This window comes from Globicephala melas, chromosome 2 (assembly GCF_963455315.2).
Source record: "Globicephala melas chromosome 2, mGloMel1.2, whole genome shotgun sequence".
NCBI lineage: Eukaryota > Metazoa > Chordata > Mammalia > Artiodactyla > Delphinidae > Globicephala > Globicephala melas.
In genome coordinates this window covers 147,066,364-147,093,510 of record NC_083315.2, presented here as the reverse complement: position 1 = coordinate 147,093,510, position 27,147 = coordinate 147,066,364, and the positions used below count along the sequence as shown (strand labels likewise).

General features: G+C 42.2%; 1 protein-coding gene across 31 annotated transcripts in view; it reads right to left on the bottom strand.

Moving 5' to 3' along the window:
• SIPA1L1 (signal induced proliferation associated 1 like 1) overlaps positions 1-27,147 on the bottom strand; it is a 501,244-nt gene that overhangs the window by 17,662 nt on the left and 456,435 nt on the right. For all 31 annotated transcript variants that reach the window (XM_030831557.2, XM_060294975.1, XM_060294973.1 and 28 more), the window contains 3 exons: positions 14,631-14,864; positions 13,452-13,617; positions 7,741-7,987 (listed from right to left, as the gene is read on the bottom strand). In XM_030831557.2, coding sequence (XP_030687417.1) covers positions 7,741-7,987; positions 13,452-13,617; positions 14,631-14,864 — 647 coding nt within the window. The remainder of the gene's footprint in view (positions 1-7,740; positions 7,988-13,451; positions 13,618-14,630; positions 14,865-27,147) is intronic.

Genomic DNA, 27,147 nt, shown 5'->3' with positions numbered 1-27,147 from the left:
GCTGATGTGATTCTTGAGTGATGTCTGCCACAGGGGAGAAGGGGAGAAGGGAACTGTGTAGGAAGCAGGATGGAGATGATGGAGCAACAGTCATGGGAGTGGGTTGAAAGCTCAGAAAAGATGCAGGGAGAAAGCAAAGTAGGAAGGCAGGAGATTTAAAGAAAACACTGCTTCAGAGAAGAAGCAGAAGGAAAAGAAATTGGGTATAAATGGACATAGAGAGAGATAAAGCTGCAGAGTTCCCTGAAGGAAAAAGGGCAGAAGGGAGGTGGGGTTACAGCCACCTGTATGATAAGCAGGCACACAGCTTCCATAATAGGTATCTGCTGTGCTGGGCAATAGTGGGAGGGTAGCTGCAGAACCCCGGAATGGAGCTGGACAGAGGAGAAAGAAAAAAAGCAATTTTTTTTGGTCCCTGAATATGGCCCTTAATAAAACTGGGATCAAGTAAGGTGATGGAGGAACAAGGCATTTATGAATCAAAGGGAAGAATACGGAGGTGCCCGGCATCAATAAGCCTTTTCCTAAATAATACTCACTCACTCAATGAACGAATGAGTCAACAAGTGACTGGCCGACACCACAGCTAATATTCTCATAGCTGGGAAAGACAGAACAATGCTGTGGCTCAGGGAAGCCAGTGGATGACATTCTCTAAGAAATAACTAATCTGGTGTTAGCCAAATGTGCCCAATCCTAACAGCAGCTGGGATGTTTGGTAAAAAATACAATACAAACCAGACTTTTGTATTCAAATTCAGCAGGTCTTGGGTGAGGTCTGCAAATCTCTATTTTGAACAAGCAGCCCAAGGGAGAGCTTTTACCACATCAGGAGCCCCAGTTTTGTGGCTGCTGCACAGTGGCTGCCCCTTGGGCTCTGGAGCCCAAGAGGAGCTCATGTTTCTGGGTCCCATGGGACTCTAACACCTGAAGAGGCAGCTCTTGGCAGGCTACCACCCCCCCAGGGCACTGCCAGGCAGCAGACTGAAACACACCCCAGTCTTTCTGTGAAAGAGTCCTATTCGCTTGTCCTGGAGCTTTGGCCACAGGCATAGCCTTCTGTTCTGGCACATTTAGAGGCCTACAAGATGCTCTCAGGGAACAGAGGCCTGTGGACGCAATCTTTGTGTTCTCCATCTGCCTCACTCCAGCTCATAGGCATCTCCAGAAAGGCGCTTATACATACATGTGGTGTCCCAGTACTTATGACTGCCACCCGGCAGACACCTCCAGGTCACTGGTGGTGGTGGTGGGGGGTGGTGCTTATACTTGTGGTCCCATAGGACTGTACATATGTGCATACTTTAAAAGCTGCTGCCTGAGATTCCGGTTTCCAATCTAAGTGATGACTGAGACCTAAGTGATGACTGAATCTAAGTGATGACTGAGATCCATCCCTTGGAGACACTGACAGGTCTTGTCACACCCTCAGCTACCGGAGGCTCTTAAAAATAAACTAGGCTGCTTGGACAATCACAAAAGTTTGAGAGACAATCAAGAGCTAGGGCAGGGTAGGAAGACACGATTCATCCTCTACATGAGGCCACTCGATCAAAGCTGGGAGAGGTGGCTGTTTTACCTAATACGTAGAAACAAACACAGCACCAAGGAAGATGAAGAAACAAAGGAAAATGTTCCAAATGAAAAACACAAGAAAAATCTCAGGAAAAATTCTCAATGAAATGAAGATAAGTAACTTACCAGATAAAGAGTTAAAAATGATGGCCATAAAGATGTTCACGAAGCTTGAGACAAGAAAGGATGAACACGGTGAGAACTTCCACAAAGACACAGAACGTAAAAGAGAGTACCAAACAGAAGTCACAGAGCTGAAGAATACAGTAACTGAACTGAAAAATACACTAGAGGGGCTCAACAGCAGACTAGATGAAGCAGAAGAAAGGATTGGTGAAGTCTAACATAGGGTAGAGGAATTCAGTCAATCAGAGAGGCAAAAAGAAAAAAGAATGAAAAACAGGGAAGAAAGCTTAAGGGACACATGGGGCAACATCAAGCGTACCAACATTCACATTATAGGGGTCCCAGGAGGAGAAGAGAGAAAGGGCAGAAAACTTATTTGAAGAAATAATGGCTGAAAACTTCCTTAACCAAGGGAAGGAAACAGTTATCTAGATCCATGAAGTCCAGAGAGTTCCAAAAAAGATGAACCCGAAGAAAACCACACCAAAACACATAATTAAAATGCCAACAGTTAAAGAGAAGGAGAGGGACTTCCCTGGTGGTGCAGTGGTTAAGAATCTGCCTGCCAATGCAGGGGACACGGGTTCGAGCCCTGGTCTGGGAAGATCCCACATGTCGCGGAGCAACTAAGCCCGTGTGCCACAACTACTGAGCCTGCGAGCCACAACCACTGAAGCCCGTGTGCCTAGAGGCCGTGCTCTGCAGCAAGAGAAGCCACCACAATGAGAAGCCTGTGCACCGCAACTAGAGAAAGCCCGCACGCAGCAACAAAAACCCAACCTAACCAAAAATAAATAAATAAATTAATAAAAAAAAAAGAGAAGGAGAGAATCTTAAAAGCAGGAAGAAAAGAACAACTTGTTACACAGAAGGGAACCCCCCGTTAGACTATCAGCACATTTTTCAGGAGGAACTTTGCAAGCCAGAGGGGAGCCGCATGATATATTCAAAGTGCTGAAAGGAAAAAACTGCCAACAAAGAATACTCTACCTGGCAAAGCTGTCAATTCAGAATTGAAGGAGAAATAAGAGTTTTTCAGATAAGCAAAAGCTAAGGAAGTTCATTATTACACTGGTCTTACAAGAATAGTTAAAGGGACTTCTTTAGAGAAAGAGTGCTAATTAGTAATAAGAAAACATATTCAAGTATGTATCTCACTGGAAAAGGTAAATATATACTAAAGGTGGTCAACTGACCACTTGTAAAGCTAGTATGAAGGTTAAAAGACAAAAGTAGTAAAAATAACTATAACTGTAATAAATTAAGGGATATGCAAGATAAAAAGATGTAAATTTTACATAAAAACATGAAATGGAGTGGGGAGTAAAAGTTAGAGCTTTAGAATGTGTTCAAATTTAAGTTGTTCTCAACTTAAAACAGACTGTTATAAGTTGTTTTAAGTAAGCCTCATGGTAACCACAAACCAAAACTCTATAGTATATACAAAAAAGATAAAGAAACCAAAGCATGCCACTAAAGAAAGTCATCAAACCACAAAGGAAGACAGTAAAGAAGAAGAAAGGATCAGAGGAACCACAGGCATCCAGAAAACAACAAAATGGTACAAGTACATAGTTACCGATAATTACTTTAAATGTAAACAAACTAAATTCTTCAATTAAAAGATACAGAGTGATTGGATAAAAAATATATATCTAATTGTTGCTTCAAGAGATTCACTTCACATGTAAGGACACACACAAAGGGATGGAAAAAGATATTCCATGCAGAAGGAAACCAGAAGAAAGCTGGGGTAGCTATACTTACATCAGATGAAATAGACTTTAAGACAAAGACTGTAGTAAGAGACAAAGATCATGACATAATACTAAAGTGGTTATTCAACAACAGAATATAACATTTGTAAATATTTGTGCACATAACCTAGGAGCACCTAATTATATAAAGCAAATATTAATAGACCTCAAGGGAGAATAGACAGGAATACAACAACAACAGGGGACTTTAATACATCACTTTCAACAAATGATAGATCACCCAGACAAAAAAACAATAAAGAAACACTGGCCTTAAATGACATGTTAGACTGATGGTCTTAACAGAAATACAGAACATTCCATTCAAAAGCAAAAGAATGCACATTCTTCTCAGGTGCATATGGGGTATTCTCCAGGATAGACCATATGTTAGGCCACAGCAAGTCTTAACTAAATTTAAAAAGATTAAAACCATATCAAACATCTCTTCTGACCACAGTGGTATGTACCAGAAATTGATTACAGGAGAAAACTGGAAAATTCACAAATAGGTAGAGATTAAACAAACAACATGCTACTGAACAACCGATGGATCTAAGAAGAAAGCAAGAGAAACTTAAAAAATACTTTGAGACAATTGAAAATGGAAATACAACATACCAAATTATGGGATGCAGCAAAAGCAATTCTAAGAGGGAAGTTCATAACAATAAATGCCTACATCAAGGAATGAGAATGGTCTCAAAAAACCAAATTTTACCTCTCAAGAAACTAGGAAAAGAAGAATTGAAGCCCACAATTAGCAGAAGGAAGGAAATAACAAAGATCAGAGCAAAATAAATGAAAGACTAAAAAGAGAACAGAAAAGGTCAATGAAACTAAGAGCTGGTTCTTTGAAAAAAAAAAAAAAAACGAAATTGATAAACCTTTCGCTACACTCAGGAAAAAAAGAGAGGACTCAAAATCAGAAATCAAAGAGGAGATGTTACATCTGATACCACAGAAATACAAGGGATCATAAGATACTATAAACAGTCATATGCCAACAAACTGGACAACTTCAAAGAAATGGAACACACAACTACCAAGACTGAATCATGAAGAAATAGAAGATCTGAACAGACAAATTACTAGTAAGGAGATGGAATCAGTAATCATAAATCTCCCAACAATGGAAGTCAGGACTCAGACAGCTTTACTGATGAATTCTACCAAACATTCAAAGGAGATTTAATACCATTCCTTCTCAAACTCTTCCAGAAAAATAGAAGAGGAGGGAACCCTTCCAAACACATTTTACAAGGCCAGCATAACCCTGATATGGAAACCAGACAAGGATGCCACAAGAAAAGAAAATTATAGGCCAATATCCCTAAAAACATGGATGCAAAACCCCTCAACAAAATATTAGCAAACCTAATTCAACAATATGTTAAGAGGATCATATACCATGTTCAAGTGGGTTTCATTCCAGGGATGTAAGGATGGTTCATCAATGTGAAAAACCACATTAACAAAATGAAATATAAAAATCATATAATCATCTCAATAAACGCAGAAAAAGCATTTTACATTTTCAACATCCATTTATGATAAAAACTCTGAACAAAGTGAGTATTGAGGGAACATACCTCATCATAATAAAAACCATATATCACAAGCCCACAGGTGATGCCATACTCAACTTTGAAAAGCTGAAAGCTCTAAGGTCAGGAACAAGACAGGATGCCCACTCTCACCACTTTTGTTCAACAAAGTATTGGAAGTCCTACCCAGAGCAGTTAGGCAAGAAAAATAAATAAAAGGCATCCAAATCAGAAAAGGAGTAAAACTGTCACTATTTGCAGATAACATGTCATATACAGAAAACCTTAAAGACTCCACCAAAAAACTATTAGAACTAATCAAAGAATTCAGGAAAGTTGTAAGACACACCATCAATACAAAAAAACCTGTTGTTTCTATTCACTAACAACAAGCTATCAAAAGGATATATTAAGAAAATCCCATATACAAAAAAGAATAAAACACCTAGGAATAAATTTAACCAAGGAGGTAAAAGACCTGTACACTGAAAAATACAAGACATTAATGAAAAAACTGACGAAGACACAAATAAATGAAGACATTCAGTGCTCACGGATTAGAAGAATACTGTTAAAATGTCCATACCACCGAAGCCATCAACATATTCAAAGCAATCCCTATCAAAATTCCCATGGCATATTTTACAGAAATAGAATAAACAATCCTAACATTTGTACGGAACCACAAGAGACCCTGAATAGCCAAATCAGTGTTGAGAAGAACCAAAAAACTGGAGGCATCATGCTTCCTGATTTCAAATTTTATTACAGAGGTACAATAAAACAGTATGGTATTGGCATAAAAATAGACACACACATCAATGAAACAGAATAGAGAGCCCAGAAATAAACCCACACATATATGATCAATAAATTTATGACAAAGGAGGAAAGAATATACAATGGGGAAAGGACAATCTTTTTAATAAATGGTGTTGGGAAAACTGGACAGCTACATGCAGAAGAATGAATGTGGACCACTATTTTACACCATATGCAAAAGTTAACTCATAATGTATTAAAGACTTGAGTGTAACACCTGAAACCATAAAAATCCTAGAAGAAAACATACATGGTAAGCTCCTTGACATAAGTCTCGGTGATGATTTTTTGGTTCTGACACCAAAAGCAACAAAAGGAAAAATAAACAAGTGGTACTACATCAAACTAGAAAGCTTCTATGCAGCAAAGGAAACCATCAAAAAAATGAAAAGGCTACCTACCGAATGGGAGAAGATATTTGCAAATCACATACCTGATAAGGGGTTAATATCCGAAATATGTAAAGAACTCATACAACTCAATAGCAAAAAAGCAAACAATCCGAGTAAAAAATGGGTAGAAGATTTGAATAGACGTGTTCCCAAAGAAGACGTACAGATGGCCAACAGGTATATGAAAAGATGGTCAACATCACTCATCATCCAGGAAATGCAAATCGAAACCTATTGAGATGTTATCTCATAACTGTTGAATGGCTATTATCAAAAAGACAACAAATAACAATTGTTGGTAAGAATGTAGAGAAAAGGGAGCCCTTGTGCACTGTTCATGGGAATGTAAATTGGTGCAACCACTATGGAAAACAGTATGGAGGGTCCTCAAAAAATTAAAAATAGAATTACCATATGATCCACCAATTCTACTTCTGGGTATTTAACCAAGGAAATAGAAAACACTAACTCAAAAAGACATGTGCACCCCCACGTTCACTGCAGCATATTTACAATAGCCAAGACATGGAAGCCACCTTAGTGTCCACTGATGGATGAATGGATAAAGAAAATGTGGACACACACACAATGGAATATTATTCTGCCATAAAAAAGGAATGAAAATTTAGAGTCATAGATGTAGAAAACAAACTTATGATTACCAGGGGGAAAAGGAGGAAGAGGGATAAATTGGGAGATTGGGATTGACATATACATACTACTATATATAAAATAGATAACTACTAAGAACCTATTGTATAGCACGGGGAACTCTATCCAATACTCTGTAATGACCTATATGGGAAAATAATCTAAAAAAGAGTGGATATATGTATATGTAGAAGTGATTCACTTTGCTGTACAGCAGAAACTAACCCAACATTGTAAATTAACTATGCTCCAATATAAATTAATTTAAAAAAGAATGAAATGTTGCCATTTGCAACAACACGGCTGGACCTTGAGGGCACTGTGCTAATTGAAAAATGTCAGAGAAAGACAAATACTGTATGATCCATCTCACTTATATGTGAAATCTAAAAAAAAAAAAATTGGAGCTCATAGATACAGATAACAGACTGGTGGTTGCCAGAAGTAGGGCGGGGGTGGTGAAAGATGCTGGAGGGAGTGAAAGGTACAAATTTCCAGTTATAAAATAAATGAGTCATGGGGATATACAGCATGGCGACTATTGTTAATACTGTACTGCATATTTGAAAGCTGCTACAAAAGTAAATCTTAATCTGAAACTAATATAATGTTATATGTCAATTACACCTCAACTGGAAAAAAATAAACCAAGCATCCTAGATGACTCTTGCGGTCTGGTGAGGCTCAATGCCTGTGGTCTGGGATTCCAGGTGAGAGGCTGAATGAGGGAGGGGTGGTGAGCCCAGATAATCGGAGCAAGCAAGCAGGACTTCCTGTAATTCTCATTCTTGAGCAAACCGAGTGGCAAGTGTCTGCGGACACTGGCCATCATCAGCAGGGCTGTTCAGCTGCAGCTGAAGACACACTTACCGTGCAACGACTTCATTCCCAAGGTGTAAGAAGGCCTCCGCAATGGAAGAGACTTGGGGAGAGAAGGGTAGGTGCTACTGAAGAGGACATCGTTGGGCAGGGCTTGGTCCAGAAGCGAAGCCCTTGAGGTGAAAAAGTGCTCCCTCTGGCCGCTGTAAATACTCTCATCGGACAGCGTTCTGTGCAAGGCCCGCCTTGAGGTGGGAGTGGTGGGAAAGGGAGACTGAGGAGAGGAGAGCGCGTGGAACTGAAAAACAGAGTCAAGACAACAGAAAGTCAATCTTCTGGGTCACACACCCAAGACCGGGGGCGGAGGATGGGTGCGTTAACAAAATCACTCTGGTAGACACAACCTTTCAGATCCTGGAGCCCAACAGGGAAGCCTCAAGGTCCACCATCATTGTCTACATCCTTAAGGGCTAAAACAGGAGTTCCGGGCGCCGCATCCTCACAGCCCAGCATGCTGGCTGCAGCTGATCAGTGCTCAGTACAAAATCCAGATGTGGCATTAAGCAGATTCATCACTATCGTGTCATGGTTAACAAGACTTTAGGATCAGACAAATATGGGTTTTATTTGAATCCCGTGTCTTTGACCAAATCATGTTATTGCTCTGAGCCCAGTTCCTCGTCTATGAAATGGGGTTCACCTCTCAGGATTATTATGAGGATTCCATGAAACACTGGACTGAGCACAACAGTACGTTATCAGTGGTGTTACGAAATAATGTTACGGTCCCCAGCGAAACAGCCATGGTGCCGGGAAGGTATCCTCAGAAGCTTGTCAAGCGATTGCACGTTTGCCAGGCAACAAGAGCCTTTGATCATCACAATATATTCACCCAAATAATAGGTGGCTTTTGAAAGCATTAACTACTAATATTATATTTAATGAGCTTGGGAGATAATTTATTTTTTTAGATGGATTTCTATTCGTGAAATAAAAATAGGGAAGTCATCTTTATAAGTGATAAGTATTTATACAGTTATATATAAATGACAAAAGCTCTAACAGCTGTATCTCTTGTTAATGTCTTTTGCCTTTGTGACCAGATTTGATTTTTATTTGAGATTTTTCTACAAATAGCAAGCTTTTGAGAATTCCATTCATGGAGGAAAAACAGACACGTTAACGATATTGAAATATCCAGCATCCTGCAAGCCAACAGAGTATGCGGTCCATTAACAGAGTTATCCTGGGGCTTCCCTGGTGGCGCAGTGGTTGAGAGTCTGCCTGCCGATGCAGGGGATGCGGGTTCGTGCCCCGGTCCGGGAAGATCCCACATACTGCGGAGCGGCTGGGCCCGTGAGCCATGGCCACTGAGCCTGCGTGTCCGGAGCCTGTGCTCCGCAACGGGAGAGGCCACAACAGTGAGAGGCCCGCGTACCGCAAAAAAACAGAACAAAAACAACAACAACAAAAAACAGAGTTATCCTTATTTAGTTCTTCTTAGTTAACGGTTCACCTTGGCAGGGAGAACAATTTGGAGAACAGGTGAGGATGTGAGTAGGAGGGCTGTGTCACTGCTGGCAGGAAGCCACTGTGAAACTTTCCATGACACTTTGAAGGGATAGAGAGAGAATGATATGGCAATGCCTCCATCTAGGAGGCTGAGAACAGATCTGATGCTCAGACTCATTCATGGGTTCTGAGGTCTAACATGCTTCCGGTCCAACAAGCCAAGGGTTGATCAAGTCAAAGCTACCCACAGTGTGGTATGCACAGCTGCAGCATAAATATGAAAAAATTACTAATCAAATGCATTGTAAATGAGCCCCAGGTGTAGCCAACTGTGTTCACTTTTTAAAATTCACAATGAGTTAAGCCCAAAGTACATACGTGCTTACCTTGAAAACTAAGCTGTTGTGATAAATGCTTTGTGAGTCTTTAAGTGGGAGGCGACTTGGTATGGAAATGATTTCCCTTCTCACTTCACACAGAAGAGTGGGCATTAGAGAGGTTAAATGGCTTGCTAATTGTAAATAAAAAAAAAAAAAAAAAGGGCTTCCCTGGTGGCGCAGTCGTTGAGAGTCCGCCTGCCGATGCAGGGGACGCGGGTTCGTGCCCCGGTCCGGGAGGATCCCACGTGCCGCGGAGCGGCTGGGCCCGTGAGCCATGGCCGCTGAGCCTGTGTGTCTGGAGCCTGTGCTCCGCAACGGGAGAGGCCACAACAGTGAGAGGCCCGCGTACCACAAAAAAAGTCACCTCCCTCCACCTGCAAGGTTCTAGGACTGTCACATAAGGCTCCTGCCTACTAGACCAGATTTCAGATCTCTCTATTCAAAAACTGCTCTCAATCATTTTTAGCACATCTGGGTTTGGCAAAGGGACTTCCTTTTCCAGTGACTATCCCCACCCTGATGGTTTTACAGGAGAGAGATTTTCCACCAGTTCTAGTTTCAGCCTCTTTGGGAAATGTTAATATACTTCAAGGTAGTAAACAGCTACCTTGAAGAGATCCTTTGAGCAGTGAGATTTATTCAAAGTTATAACATCCTGCACTAAAGGGAGGCAGGGGAGGAGATGGAAGGAAGCAATCTACCTAGATGCTTTCTATCCGTTAAAAAATAGTAGGACCTAGCCTGGGCCAAGCACGTTGGGACGGCTCCTGACCCCAGCCCTCTTCAACTCCAGTCTTAAAGGTATGTGCACCTATTCAGTCCCCTAGGGCACCCTCTGTCTTCCTTGCAGGTCATACCTGAGATCGCTGAGTGGTGCTGCCCTGTGCTGCCACACCCTGGGAAAGAACCACAATACAATGGGTGGCAGACTTGGAAGGGATTTTAGAGAGCACCAGGAAGGGGGATCTCAACTGTGTTCCAAGGAGCCCTAAGGGTTCCTCCCAGCATCACTGCCTGGGGAGAGGAGATGTTCAGGTGGGACCCAAGAGCCCAAGGCACCCCACCCCTCCCCTTGGAGAAGTTCTGCTTTCTTAGTTCTACATGTTGGGCTGCCATGTGTAACTAACTGTATTAGGAAGAAAAGGGTTCCTGAACTTTAAAATCATTTGGGCACCATTGATCTAGTCTGGTCTTTTGTTTCAAAGCTGAGAAGCAAGGCCTAGAGAGGGGGCGTCTTGCTTCAGGTCCGTCTCCTTCCCCTCCTCACTCTTTTCACTCCTCCTGGCTCTCAGTGAAACGGGTTACCCGCACTTGCAATAAGCGAGTATCGGCTCTTCCTAAACACTAGAGCCGCATGAAGCCTCTTCCTTTGGTCTGTACCTGAGAGTACTGGCTGGAGAGCAAGGCTCTCAGTTTGCACTACTTACTGTCTGTTCACCTGCCAGACTCATGCAGCCCTCGGGGAGAATACAGTGATCCCAGCTCTGCCTGCCAATGAGGGTTCATACAACGTTAATAGCTCTGCCCTTTTCCTTGAGATACGAGTTCCACAGCAGCTGCGCGGGGCCCTGCAGCCACCCACCTCTCAGCTCCAGCCTGCCCAGCAGAGCCCTGCCACGTCCTGCAGCAGATATCTCACTCTGCTGGCAAACGAGCCGGGGAATAACCCCGTCATTTGCTATTCATGATGGCTCACTGGTAGCACTTGCTATGTGAGAAAGCCAATGTGGCGTGAGTGGTTTCCAAGTATCACAGCCCAAAGCAAGCTACTCCTTGTACCCTGAAGCCTGATGCAGTGGCTCGGAGCCTTGAGCCAGGCATGGCCTGGAAGACCTCGCAAGGGCATGTTAGTCTTACTGACACAGCAGAGGCACGGCCATTCAGATGATGAGTCTCACAAGACACACAGAGCTACTTAGCTGAACTCATCTGAAACCAAACCAAAAAGGATGAAACGAGAGAGAAAACAGAGCGTATTTCCAGCTCCTGCTTCCAGCCTTTTCACCATAATAGTTTAGCCAGCAGAAGCATTTTCTTTGCAGAGGGTCTCACGGTAATATAGTCACAACATAAAGAATGTGCATTCCTATTTCAAAAAGGAATGTTAAAGTAATTCACTTTGGAAATAAAAGCCAAGGCCTGAATAAGGGCAAGACAGACATTTGCTTTCAATTATTTCCACTGCATGAGTAAATCAAAAGGATGAAAGCTCTGAGCTTGCTCCTTTCCAAAAATGTTAAACTAAGAATTGGTGGAAAGATTCCTTTCAGGGCAGGTTTTATTTTCCTCTAATCTCAAAGGAAAAATCTGAAATAATTTTTGTTTTGAAACTGGTAGTTAAAAATTTTAATATACCTCTTTGGTTTTTGATGGATAAAGAAAGAAGTTTCAAGTACTATCTTTTGCAAGGTTGCTAAGGAAACCATTTGTGCCCTGGGTGATGAGTCAGAACTGTCAAGCGCTGGCTTATAAAATAGAAATTACAGAAGTCCAGAATGGCAAGTCTTTAAAATGATTTATGATGTTAATGTTTATAACTCATTGATTTCTCAGCAAAACTCCAGAATGGTCTCTGGAGCACATTTCATCTCTGTAAATGTTGATTTGTAAGTTTAGGAGGTATATCTGACCTGTCTGAAGGAAGATGCACACACACGTGTGGCACACGCATACACAGAGGCATGTACGTGTGCACATAAACTAGAATGGTGACGAGAAAGCCTGGATGAGACAAGGCCACACAGCTCATCCAGCTGAGCGTGTCTCTCACCCTCTGATCACAGTCTGAGGATGGTGAGTGGTTAAGGGAATAGGTCAGCTTCCATTTTCAATCAGTTCTCAAAGGTCTTCTTAAATTAAGCTTTCTAGTCACTTCCAAGAGACTACAAATCATTTAACTAAGAACACAGAGAACAGAAAACATTAAAGTTTGTAGCCATGACCTTCTGGGGGGTGGACTCCCTTCTCTTGGGGCCACCCGGTACACTGCAGACAGGAATACCAAACGCTTGGCGTGAAATATCTTTGGGCCCAGCTAAGCCAACACTAGCTCTGAGCCTGGGAGCGTGAGACTGCACATTTTAGAGGACAAGAAAGCAGAGAGCCTTAGGTGGGCTTCAAGGGTCCCCAAGCTGAGGGGAGCAGAACAAACCCTTCCTCGTGGTCATGCAGGGGTCTGGCCACCAACATACCCACCAACTCTGAGCAAGTTCTCGGGACTTGACGGGGAGGGTGGCTGGGTTCCAGAGAAGGCATTTCTAGTCTGGAATTCTGAGAGTGGAGAGAAGGCTTTACGAAGTGAAGAGAATCTGGGAAGTTCTGAAGGTAAACGTGCAGACTTATGTTTGCTGGACTAAACAGCATGCAGTGTGTGGCTGGTAGGTCTGCCTGGCCAGGGGCAGGGGGCAGAGGCAAGGCCAGAGTGCAGGGTGCCGTGGACACACCCAGGGCAGGAAACACACTGGGGGCTACTGTGGAAGGAGGACGAGGACCCTTCGGACAGAAAGCGCTAAAGCCCTTTCAGAAAACTTTCTGTCTGACAAGGGAGCCATGGGTGTCTCTGCAGAGTTCTGAGAAGCAATGTCATCTGAGTAATAATGTCAAGAAAGTGTAGCCTGTGCACTGTAAGTAGGATACACTGGAAGAAAAAAGCCATGGGGCTAGGGACAGGTTAATATAAACACGACTCAAGAGATGTGGCTGCAGGGGCAGAGCATCTGGAAAACATGTGAACCAATTACTGGGACAGTCAGCTGATGGCGGGAAGTGGGGTCTGATGAAGAGGAGCCTGGAACCACCACTTCCTGGAGGGTACAACTGCCCCGTTTGGTCTCTCTCTAACTGCTATTTACCCCAAGTTCTACCCTGTACCTTAAAGTTCTTCTGGGATTCAGGAGTTGGGCTTTCCAGATTGATGAGTTTCTTGAGATCCTCCTCAATGGTGGACTTGGAGGTTGGCTTTGGGGATGCCCGGAGGTCCCTGGTTGAGGCACGCAGCCTGGTGTGGGCTATTTCATTGCCATCACTCTGATGACGCCTTGAAAGAAGAGGAAGAGAGGGTAGAAGTTAAGTCGACAAGGTTGACTCAAGGGCACGATGGGCTCTGAAAGAGGTAAGTCAATGGACAGCTATTAAAGGAGAGAAAAGGAGAATCACTTCTGTTCAATTACATTAGAATCTACTCAGATAAATGCTTGTTAGAGAAACAAGACCAATTTGAAATACAAAATAAAAAGCCTGAAGAATAAATCACTCTTTCATAGGAAACTATTAACTACATTAAGTCAAAATTAGCGACAGACTTATTAATAAAAGCCCACAGGGTATGAAGCCCAAATGCAATCCTGGTATAAACAAAAACAAAGTCATTGACTGAATCGTTTATTTTTTTTGTCAAAAAGTTCTTTATGTTCAGAGGTGGTCACTTACTTTCTAACAGTCCCTCTGGTGCCTCCTGGCCCATTTAGGAATTGCATGGGAAGGCTGTGATTAATAGCATCAAAGGGACAAGTGTGGTCTTAGCACCAGAGGGACGATTATTTTGAAGTTTGTTCTTCAGACATACTCTTTCCTAGGAGACTTAAGATTCTCAAATCTGAATGTTTTGCAATCTATCTTATTTAAGGAATGTGTCAGAGAAACAATTTAAGACAAGTTTCACTTAGGGGAAAAAAAAAAAATCTCCCTACCAAACCACCCTCTTCCTAGCCCCTAGCCCGGCCTCCTCTCTTGTAGGAAATTGCCCCAAGCTTTTCTGTTCTCTGTCATGTTAAAAGCAAAATACCCAGCAAGAGGGCTTCCCTGGTGGCACAGTGGGTGAGAGTCCGCCTGCCGATGCAGGGGACACGGGTTCGTGCCCCGGTCCAGGAGGATCCCACATGCCGCGGAGCGGCTGGGCCTGTGAGCCATGGCCGCTGAGCCTGCGCTTCCGGAGCCTGTGCTCCGCAATGGGAGGGGCCACAACAGTGAGAGGCCCGCGTACCGCAAAAAACAAAACAAAAAACAAAACAAACAAAAAAAAACCAGCAAGAGAAGCAAAAGAATCCTTACTTTCTTGTGTCCATAAATCCCACAGAGTTTATGGTTCCTTCGGGTTTCTTCCATCCAATTAGGTACTTGCTAGTAGCGCCCTGGCGAGGGTAGAAAGTCCTAGGACCGGAGGAGGAGGAAGATGAGAAGGAAGGAACGAGCTGCGAGGAGGTGGCAGGATGCAGTTCTTCTTTTGGTGAACTTCTGGCACTGGTGAAGACAACTGGGCTGGCAGAGTGTCGGGAGCTCAGGGTACTGAAGAGAAGCAGGACAGAGACAAAACGGCGCGTGTGCGTGTGTGCATCCTGGGGTCAGTATGTCAGCTATAAAAGCGTCGTCCAGGACAGGGGTTATGGCCAGGTTAAAGAACAATGAATATTTCATAAAATATTAATGGGGCTGGCTGGCCTTCCTTGCTTTCTCGCTTTAATTTAAATGTCTGCTGTCAAAGTGAAAGATGGTGACTGGGGCTTATTCTGCACTTTAAGTGGAAAAGTAAAAACAGTTAAGACAGTCAGGGACACTTTGAAGTATGCTAGCACCGCTGAAGTTTGTGACGGTGAAGTCTAGAAGAGGCAGGTCGTAGAGGGGAGCCGGCAGTAAAAGGTCTGGAGGTATCAAGGGCTCTCTGTCCTCCCTTCCTCAGAACTAAGGGTCATGGTGACATTCCCCAGGCCCGAGCTGAAGAGGGGAGACAAGACTAGATCAGCCATAGAGCTCTCTACACACTCACGTCCAAGGCCAAAGGGGCACCTTGGGGTCTCCTTCCCCATGGCATCTATCAGTAACATTGACTCTCTACAAAGCTGTTTATCAGATTAACCTGGACCATTACCTTACAACATACACAAAAGTTAACTCATGATGGATTAAAGACTTGAATGTAAGACCTGAAACCGTAAAACTCCTAGCTAGAAGAAAACATAGGCAAGTAAGCTCCTTGACAGTGATTTTTTGGATTTGACACCAAAAGCAAAGGCAACAAAAGCAAAAATAAACAAGAGGGACTACATCAAACCAAAAAGCTTCTGTGTAGCAAAGGAAACCATCAATAAAATAAAAAGGCAACTTACTTGCAGCGGACACGGGTTCGAGCCCTGGTCCAGGAAGATCCCACGTACCGCGGAGCGACTGGGCCCGTGAGCCACAACTACGGAGCCTGCGCGTCTGGAGCCTGTGCTCCGCAGCAAGAGAGGCCACGACAGTGAGAGGCCCGCGCACTGCGATGAAGAGTGGCCCCCGCTTGCCACAACTAGAGAAAGCCCTTGCACAGAAACGAAGACCCAACACAGCCACAAATAAATAAATAAATAAATAAATAAATTTATATTAAAAAAAAAAAAGGCAACTTACTGAACAGGAGAAAATATGTGCAAATCATGTATCTGATAAGGGGTTAATATCCAAAATATATAAAGAGCTCATACAACTTAGTAACAAAAAAAGCAAACAATCCGAATAAAAAAATTGGGGAGAAAATTTGAATAGACATTTTCCCAAAGAAGACATACAGATGGCCAACAGGTATATGAAAAGATGCTCAACATCACTCAACATCAAGGAAATGCAAATCTAAACTATAATGAGACCTCACACCTGTTAGAATAGCTATTATCAAAAAGATAAGAAATAACAAGTGTGAGCAAAGATGTGGAAAACAGGGAACCCTCGTGCACTGTTGGTAGGAATGTAAATTGGTGCAGCCACTATGGGAAACAGTATGGAGGTTCCTCAAAAAATTAGAAAACCAAACTCCTAGATACAGAGTAGTTGTCAAAGGTGGAGGCTGGAGGGTGGGTGAAATGGCTAAAGAGGGTTCAAAAGGTACAAACTTCTAGTTATAAGATAAGTAAGTCCTGGGGATGTAATATTAGGCATGGTGATTAAAAATAAAAAACTGTTCATCACCAATGTATTTTAAACTTTGGTTAGAAATTACAAAACTAAAGTCCTGTAGGACTCAAGGAGAAGACTACTCATTGTACCTTTAAAACTCAGACAGAATTTTAAATAAACTAGAGATGAGAGTTTAAGCTAACAACAAACCTAGAGGGCCTTTAACTGCAGGATTTCCATTCTTCCTTCCCAGTGATCTCATGGGACCTACGGTCACATCACTTGAGCCCTGCTGAGTTTTCCAGCTTAGGCTGAGACCAAAGACAGGTCACTCCAGGGGACTTTGTTACTGAAGGTTAAGTTAACAGGATGTGGTCTCAAAGCATGCCTCACTAGCACTTCCACTGGTCAAAATCTAATGGTCCTGCTCTGAATAAAGTATGGATTTTAGTTCGTAAGAATGTATCAACATTGATTCCTTAGCTATGACAAAAGTATTATAGTGACATAAGATGATGAGAACAGGAAAAATGGGTAAAGCGTACATGGGAACTCTCTGTACTATCTTTGCAACTTTTCTGGAAATCAAAAACTATTCTAATAGAAAGGTTCATTATAAAAAAATAAGCAAAAAACCAAAACAAAATACAACAAAAAATAAAACCCTAATGGTCTAGAGATTATATATGAGTGTGTGCATACATACATGTACAATATATATACACACACACGTACATACATACATACACACACACATATACACACATCTGAAAATGAATCTTGAACTCCACCTCAAACCTTACATAAAAATCAATTCCAGATGGGCTGTATATTTAAATGTAGATCTAAAGATTCTGGAGTGTAACATGGAAGAACATCTTTATGATAGAGGCAGAGGTTTCTTTAATAGGATCGTAAAGGAAATGATTGAACCCCATTAAAATTAAGAACCATTCATCAAAAGACAAAGAGAATATATGTAAAACATATATGCAACAAGGGGCTCCTCTCCATACATAACTAACTTCTACAAATTAACAAGACAGACAACCCAACAGAAAAATGGGCAAAGATCTGGAAAGGAAGTTCACAAAAGAGGATATCTAAAAACCATTAAACATTGGTGCTCGACATTATCAGTTATCAAGAAAATGCAAATTAAAGCCACAAAGAGGGACCACTATACGCCTACCAGAACAGCTAAAATTAAAAAGACAGTATCAAGTGCTAGAAAGGATGGGAAGCAACTCATCCACTGCAGGTGGGTACTTGTTACAACCACTTTGGTAAACTGGTTCACAGTCTCTGCTGAAGTTGAATATGTGTAAATCCTATGCAAGCAATTTCACTCCTAGGTATATACTGAAAAGAAGTGCACATATACATGTACCAAAGGACATGTACAAGAACTTGTATTATCTCCAAACTGGAAATACTCCAATGCTCATCAACAGTAGAGTGGATAAACAAATTGTGGTGTGTTCTCACCATGGAAATATAATACAGCAATGAAATAAACGAATGCTACTTACTTGCAACACACAGATGAATCTCCCCAACATAACGTGGACTTAAGGACACCAGACACAGAGTAATACATATGGGATGATTCCACTTACACAAAGCCCCCAAACAGGCAAAATGAGTGTATGGCTTAGGATTCAGGATTGTGTTCACCTGGGGAGGAGGGGGAGGTGACTGGGTGGGCGGGCATGTAGGAGGAATGGTGTCTGGATGCTGGTCAAGTTCCAGTTCTTGATCTGGGTAGCGATGACATGGGAAGTTCACTTTGAGAAAACCCAACCCAATGTATATTTATGACCTGTGCCTTTTTTTGTACGCATGTTATACTTTAATGAAAACACACCCACAAAAACAAAGCAAAAATAGATGACCTGAAAGAAGGCCATGTCAGTCCCTGAGGCTTTGCAAAGACTGGAGAGACGGGGACAGAGTGTCGGGGGAGGAACAGGACACAGGGCAAAGGTGATCTCGAGGGTTTTCCACACTAACTGGGTCTTAACACTTCCGATGAAATATAACCATTTCCTTTATTTCTGTAACTAAGAAGGAGGAACCAGGTTCAAACTTCATAGAAAATATAACTTAAAAAATGACTAGCCATACCCTAATAATCCCTGTAACAATTTTCCCCCAAAGATTTTTCTATCTAGGGAAAAGGGGAAAGAAAAGACCCCCTCACAAAACCTCAAAGGGCAACATCACTTTAAAGGCAATGCGATCTCATTTAGTTTTTACCCCTTGATAACAGATATCCCATTTGTTTGCTTTGAAAATTAAGGGAACGGGACTTCCCTGGCGGTCCAGTAGTTAAGACCCCCCACTTCCACTACAGGGTACGCGGGGGCAATCCCTGGTTGGGGAACTAGGATCCCACCTGCCGCGGGGCGACGCCAACAAAATCAATAAATAAAATTAAGGGAATGCAAAACTCTTCCATTAGTGTAGTAAATTATTGATAAATCAATAAGAACGAAATAATAGTAGGTCTCTGTTACGGAAAAGAGACTAAAAGTGGAAAGGTGAACCAAAAAGAAAAAAGCAGGGAGAGACACATAAAGATAGAGGCAGACAAGCCCACAGACGGTAACACCAGAGACCCAGGTTAACAGCAGATGCGTTATCAGCACAGGGGGCATCAACCCAGAGAAGCTTCTGAAATACTAAGAGTGCAGCCTTTGGGATACTTTAAAAGCATATGACAGGTGTGCAGCTATTTGTTACTTAGCGACAAGACCTAATCTTTAGTTTGCAGATTTTTTTCACCCAGCTATACCTACCTCATACACGTTTGTAGCCCAGATGTGGAGATGTCTCAAGCCTCAACCCTGGTTAGTGTCTGAAGCAGATGCCAATTAAGTGAAAAACAGCGAATTAGGGTCTAATGGACTCACCTCTCCTCTTGGATAATCACGTGCTTGCTTCACCTGCCTTGACTGGTATCCACAAGTGAGTAACGTGTGTTTGACTGACTCAAGTCATTCTTCCTCATCAGCACGTTAAGATACAGATTGTGGTGCTTCAACCCAGAGATTGATTCGGGAGCTTGGGTGGGATGGGGTACAGGAGAGTTTGCACTTCTAACTTGTTCCCAGGTGATGCTGTGGCCCTGATTCAGACCCTAAAAGCCACTGTACCAGAGGCACATTTGACCGCTTATAGTTTACATTTCTCATCAATAAGTATCTTGATGTGATAACACAGTAAATTGCACAGTCTGTTAATTTACAAATCTTTCCTCCATGTTTTAGGAAACAGCTATGCTGCTTTTAGTCATAATGTATGTACTGCATAAAAGGGAGCGTTATGGAAAAGGCTTAGAAACATCAAAGGCAAGAGTAAAGTATACAGCATATACAGTTTCTGGAGCTCTTTCCTTCCTATGTAAATTCAATTACTACCATTATTTCCCTGAGAGGCACTTAATAGGTTTTGTACTCGATGACAATACTCTTTGAAGGCAGGGATATCTTTGTATATTTAACAATGCCAGAATACAGTAGATTCTCGGTAAGATATTTATTGCACAGAGGGATTCTCTTTAGTATTTACAAAGCACACTATATATTTAATTTCTTTATCTTGTTTATCATCTTCTCCCCCAGTTTAAATGTAAGCTCCATGAGGGCTGAAATTTTTGACTGTTTTGTTCACTACTATATTCTCCCTGCTTAGAATAGTCCCTGGACATTGTAGGCATGCAATATTTGATGAAGGAAACTGTCAAATAAATGACAAATTAGCCATCTGTTTTAAATGCAAGGGAGAGTTGTGCACAAAGATAGTGTATTTTACTCATACTCTATTTAAGACTGGATGTTGCTTTCTTTTTACTGCAAGAAATAATTACATCTACAGAGTATGCTTCTGTTTACAAGTATATTCTTAAAAGGATAAATGCTTAATTATCCATGACCCCAATTATTGGTTTTATCTGTGACCACAGACCCTGATTATTGGTTTTATCTGTGAACAGGGCAGCTGACACTAGCTCCCGGGTGTGAAATGCCAGCACACTTTTGTTCACTAATGGTTATAATCAAGGACAGCCCTACTTAACAATTGATTAGATTTGGGAACCATGGTAAAAGCAAAAACAAATGACTAATCCATTGGTGGTTCTTCCTTCTTTACTGTGTACAATTCACAGCACGAAGGTGAGCACTTTAGTTTGTTAACCTGTCCCCTAATTCGATTGTCACAGGAGGATCACCTGGGAGCTTTAAAAATACACATCCCTAGGCCCTAATTCCAGAGATTTTAATTTGACAGAGTTGGGGTGGTGCCTGAGCTGTGTATGTTGGCAAAAATCTCCCCCAAGTGTGCACATCCATTGAGAACTGCTCGAATCTAGGTGAATTATCGTATTGTTATGACTTCATCAAAATCCAGCTTCACACAGTCAAGATCAAGAAGGAGGGCTTCCCTGGTGGCGCAGTGGTTGAGAGTCCGCCTGCCGATGCAGGGGACGCGGGTTCGTGCCCCGGTCTGGGAAGATCCTACATGCCGCGGGGCGGCTGGGCCCGTGAGCCATGGTCGCTGAGCCTGCGCGTCTGCAGACTGTGCTCCGCAACGGGAGAGGCCGCAACAGTGAGAGGCCCGCGTACAGCAAAAAAAAAAAGAAGGGGACGGCATCAGAGCAGTGTTTCTGCAGCCATGAACTTTGGTCACCTGCAGGTGTTGATGTAAATAATGATTCCTTGGCTCACGTCCCATCTCCTAGAGCCCCAGAAATGTAATGTATTTTAACAAACCCCCAAAGGACTCTCACATTCCCTAGAGCTTAAGAACTACTGCATTAACCCCTCAACTCTTCTCACCCCACAATGGGTTGTCTCCTCCTTCCTCTGTGGCCCCCTCCCCCGGCCCAGGGGTGTGTGGTGTGTGTGTGTGTGTGTGGTGTGTGTGTGTGTGTGTGGGGTGTGTGTGTGTGTGTGTGTGTGTGTGTGTGTGTGTGTGTGTGCCCGCGCTGGGGGTGCAGGAGGGTGGGGCTCCTTGAGGCTGACCCATCTGCTGGCCTTGAACTACTTGGAGGGACCTGCACATACACACTTCCCCAAAGAATCTCTGAGTGGCTTTAATTACAAAACGACTGAAATGAAGTTGTCAGCTTCCTACTTTCAAAGGGGAACTGTGTGGCTGAGCTGTTTCATTATCCTGGAGATTTCATGTTAATTCAATAGGCTGCAATTTAGTTGTACACATGGCAAATTAAATCTCTCCCCAGGAACTGTGTAAGAAGCCAATAATACAGAACAAAAAGAGACGAGCAATAGATATGTTAGGAAATGACAAGCGCAGTATCTGCTACTTTTCTATCTGTAGAAAAAAGTGAGTTTAGCGTGAGTATGGCTAAACTGGAAGCACTAAGAATTTAATCAGGGTGTTCCCGGATTCCACACGAAGAGACACTAGCTTTCTTTCTTACATGAAGTATAGGGCATTTCCCCTTTCCTAAAAATGGACCAACCTTTGATTCCTTTGGTCATTCCAGGACATGAATTAAAAAAATTTTTTTTTCATCGAAGTAGAGTTGATTTACAATGTTGTGTTAGTTTCAAGTGTACAGCAAAGTGATTCAGTTATATATATATATATATATATATATATATATATATATATATATATATCCCTTTTCAGATTCTTTTCCATTACAGGTTATTACAAGATATTGAATATAGTTCCCTGTGCTATACAGTAGGTCCTTCTTGTTTATCTAGTTTATATATAGTAGTGTGTATCTGTTAATCCCAAACTCCTAATTTATCCCTCCCTACCCTTTCCCCTTTGGTAACCGTAAAATTGTTTTCTTTGTCTGTGAGTCTCTTCCTGTTTTGTAAATAAGTTCACTTGTATCATTTTATAAGATTCCACATATAAGTGATATCATATGGTATTTGTCTTTGTCTGACCTACTTCACTTAGTATGATAATCTCTAGGTCCATCCATGTTGCTGCATTCTTTTTTATGGCTGAGTAATATCCAATTGTGTAATATACATCTTCTCTATCCATTCCTCTGTCAATGGACACTTAGGTTGCTTCACGTCTTGGCTATGGTAAACAGTGCTGCTCTGAACACTAGGGTTTACAGGACATGAATTTTGAAAAGGAAGAGAGGGCACACACATATGCATGATTCGTCATATAAACAGAGGAGAAGAGGCAACGGGGCATCTGAGAATTTGGGACAGTCTGAATCTATCCAAACTTCTCATCCTGACCTGTTGCTCAAATGAAACCATGAACCAAATGTGCTGCAACCTGGTTACTTACATTCCCAGCTGTGCTAAAACTTTATAGGAGACGATACTAGATGACTAGTTTCCAAAAAGGACGCCAATCACGGCGGGGGCCACTTTGCAGAGGAGGAGCTACACCTGCTTGCCGACCTCGCAAAGGGATGAACCCCGCAGGACAGGAGGGCAGTCTGCATGTTAAGAGTCAAAGCCCCAAGTGGTGAAGCTATAAGGGCCTGGGAAACAGTTCTGCAATTTCTTCATCACCAATGAGGCTACCGCCCCCTACCGAAGACATCTGCCTGCCACTCTCCGTGTCACCGAGAGCTGCTGAAGGAAACACCTGGAGTCACCACTATTCAGGCACGACACAGAGGGACGGATTTTAGACTGGCTGGGATGGTATTTTCAGGAGGGGGAGAGCAGCAATTAGTCACTTGTCAAATGACTGTGGCAAAATCTGCCCAAAGGCTGAATGCTGGCCTGATACCAAGGGGAGGGGAACTGATGGGTTTCCTGTGATTAGGTGCACAGATAACAAATAAGCCTTCGGGTGACAGATAATGCGGAGGATAATGATTAAGGACGACTCCTCCCACTGTGTTCAGCACTAGCCAGTTATGTCCAATACTGGCTCTACAATTTAGGAGAGCTTCAGAAGATACTAATTCTAAAGGACTGGGGGAAAAAGAAGTGAGGCAGGAATGATGAAGCTGGCAAAGGGGATATCCAAGTGACTGCAGTAAAGAAGACTCTTCATCTATAAGAGGGAGATATTTAATAAGTACAAGGGCACACGAATGCATAAAGCATAGGGGAATGAGTGGCTAGGCCTAGCCAGCAGAAGAGACCTCAGGGGTCACGGCAGACCTCAAGCTGAACAAGTCTGCAATGCTGAGTGAGTTAACAGGGAGCTAACAGGATAACTACGAATATTATCATTCTATTAGGCATAGCTGAGAAAAGTGTCACGTCCAGATGTGGCATCTAAAAAGGATAAAGAAAACAAAGCAGGAAACTCGAGAAGCAAAGTTTCTTGGGAGATACATGTTTGTTGAAGGAAAAGTAGCTAGATAACTACACTGAGTGATGGAGTGCTTATAAAAGGAAATGACAGAAAAAGGACAGTTACAGTTTGCAATACCTTTGATAACATTTTTTTTTATTCTCAACAAACATATAAAAACAACCATTTAGTAAGGGGACTAGGTATTATTAAGTTACAGATAAGGAACAAGCTCGGTGAGATGGCGGGACTGGCCAGAGGCCACATGGCTGGTCCACAACAGAACTGAGACTTGAACCTGGATTTCAGGATCCAAATCTATTCTCCCTACATTTCTCTCTCAACTTGCCTGGAGGTGAAGGGCTGTCACTATATATATATATATATATATATATATATATATATAAAATATATGTATATATAGTTAAATTATTTTAACATCACCACTTGTTGGTATCTACAAATTTCATAATCTTAGACTTCAAAAATCTTCTTCAGTCTTTAGAAAAGACTCAGCTCAGAAAAACTATTCTCTCTCTTAATCACAGATTTAAGCTGCAGCTAGAGGAATTCCAGATAGGTAGATACAGGACAAAATTTTGAAGAGGGAGGGGACTTAAGTACTGAGATTACTCAGAAAGATTATGGAATCTCTCTCTTCTTGAGATTATTCTTTCTTTTCTTTTAGCAACTGGATAAATTCTCACCCTAGTAGTATAGTAGGATGGTTTAAATATGGCAAAGAATAGAGACTCTGTCCTTGCAGAATTCCTGCTGGTCTTCGATTTAATGGCATTTGGAGAATTTGGGCTTTCTATATGGACTGGATGAATGCTTTAGTTGCTTCACAGAACCAAGTAATGAGAAACTTTTTGTCAGTGACCTCTGCATCAAGAAATCTGACCTCTGGGGCTTGACAGAGCTCTCATTTTCTCAATGTTGAAATTTCAACCATAGTCGTTGTATTTATTCATTCTTTGAGGTAAGTTGAACATCACCGAAGTTCTGGCTAAAATCATCACCCACTTTCATAAGCTGGAAGAAATGGAAATGGGGCAAGAGAGCTTAGGCCAGATCCCCTGGAGTCCTGATGTGTAAAAGCAAAATAAAAGAGAACCCTGAATGTTCACGCTGTCCGGGACCACAAAGCAAAAGTTACCAATGAAAACAATTCATAAACATATGACAAGTGGAGCCAACCACATGTTGGAGAGAAGTCCTGGGGGACTGTAGAGGCTTCACTTTAAAGTCTTAGTCCATAAAACAGAAAAATAACAGTCTCACCCTAAGAAAAAAATGTAGAAGAGAGGTAATTAATCATTAGCAATTTTAAAAGATCCCAGGCAGAAGAGATTTAAGAGGGAAACATTACAGATAAAGACAACAGAATAATTTCTAAACAAAGAAGCAAGGCCTATTTTTCACCCAGGGTGCCGAAGAGGGTAGAGAACAAAATTTAAACTCACAAGCTCTAACACACACACACACACACACACACACACACACACACACACACACACACACACAGAGGCACTCATACACAGTCAGTACACTGGAGTAGCCTGAGGCATTCCTTACTGTTCCATGTAAACTGAATATAAGAAGTCCTTCTTCACCCCTACTCTCAAGAAACGTACAGCTTTTCGGGCATGAATAGTTAACTATTAGGTCAACCAGAAAAAGCACATTCATGAAACTGAACTGTACTAACATCTGTGGGCAGGCATTTTTCCTGGCCTTTAATCATGCCCTCTAGTGAATGTCAGACACTGACCAACTTATACCCAGATATTGATATTTGTAGATAAGCTGTTATAAAGTCTCTCCCCATTATATTCTGCAGATTAAGAAATCTTATATAGAAGTGACAACTAAAAGCTCATGCCACACAAGGACTTTAGGTACACTCTTACACATACACTTGTATATAAAAGCACTAGAGCTCTGTGCAAATATTGACAGGTCTATACAGTAAGCTTTGAAATGTAGTGGTAGTTTTCCAGAGCAGTCAGGAGTTAAGGATTTATGCTATTTTCAAACTGGTTTATTAGTAGGGACCTTGAGTCATCAGGCACAAAGTAGGAACAGAAAGGAAGAAATGACTCCTATTTGTTCATCAAAATGTACTGAACACCTACACTGCTGGTGTATTGAGCGCCTCTCTGTTATGCTCACAGCGGTGCACACTCTGCACAGGTGCTTCGGATGAACACATTGGATGAGAAGTTCTCTTGTACTGGAGGGTAGTAAAAATGTGTATGTGATCGCGTAAGTGGGTACTAATTGGCACCAGAGCTCTGAGGGGGCCTACAGGAAGCAAGACGCAGCAGCAGAACGGCTGGCAACGAGTGGGTGCATGAGTCTGGACATTTGAACAGGTCAGGTCAGGATGTTACAGACAAGACGTATACGTGCAAGCCTGAGGTGGGCTGTTTGCTTTTCATTTTTTTATGTTTTGGCAGCACTGCGTGGCATGCGGGACCTTAGTTCCCCAACCAGGGGTGCAACCCATGCCCCATGCAGTGGAAGTGTGGAGTCTTAACCACTGGACCACCAGGGAATTCCCTTTAGCTTTATATAGGTGATCTTGAATCTAGTTCTGTCATTAGCAATGGCCCCTGGTCAGCAGGACTAGAGTTCTGTAAGCTAAGGAAGTCTTTGGTCACCACACAAACGGACACACAGCCTACGTCCGAGGCCAGAACTCTAAGACGAAAATGAACCCAGCTGGTAACAGTATACTAAAATTGGAACTATCTTCACCTCTCCTATGTTCACCACAGATCATTTTTTTGAGTGGTTTAACACCTGAAAGTGAAACAGCCATTACCAAAAAAAAAAATTTTTTTTAAAAATCTCTCCCTAAATTCCCAAGCTTCATAGAAAATACATTCTAGGAAATAACACTTTAGAGCAATTAATAGACTTTTTAATTGTAGAAAGCTTTCAATGTGTATGGTTCCTCTTAATGACATCCGAATATAACAACCCTATATAACTACCAACCTACATTAAGCAATTCTCATGGGGGGCCACAAAAAAACCTGCACAATCATCAACAGGGAGACTGGAGGACAGAGGGAGGAGGAACACAGCCCAGGCAGAAATACGCAGTGGAACTTAATCACTGTAATTTAGACTTTGTCACCAAGTCCCAGGTACAAGCTCTTTTATGCACTGTCAAGAGATCTCCACATTAACTGCTGTTCCTGTCTTCCGAGGACACAAACGCTCTAATTTGCAGTGATTTTAGTTTCTCTAGCAATGTGCATTTGGTGGCTAAGTCCCCCTTTCCTCCAGAAAAGGAAGTCTGCTAAAGCTCTGATTATCCAGCTCACTCTGCCAAGATCAACAGATTGAAGTCACAAAGCATCCCCGTTACCAGAGTCACGAATGAATGTGACAAAACCTATCAGTGGGTGGGAAGCCTGGCCAT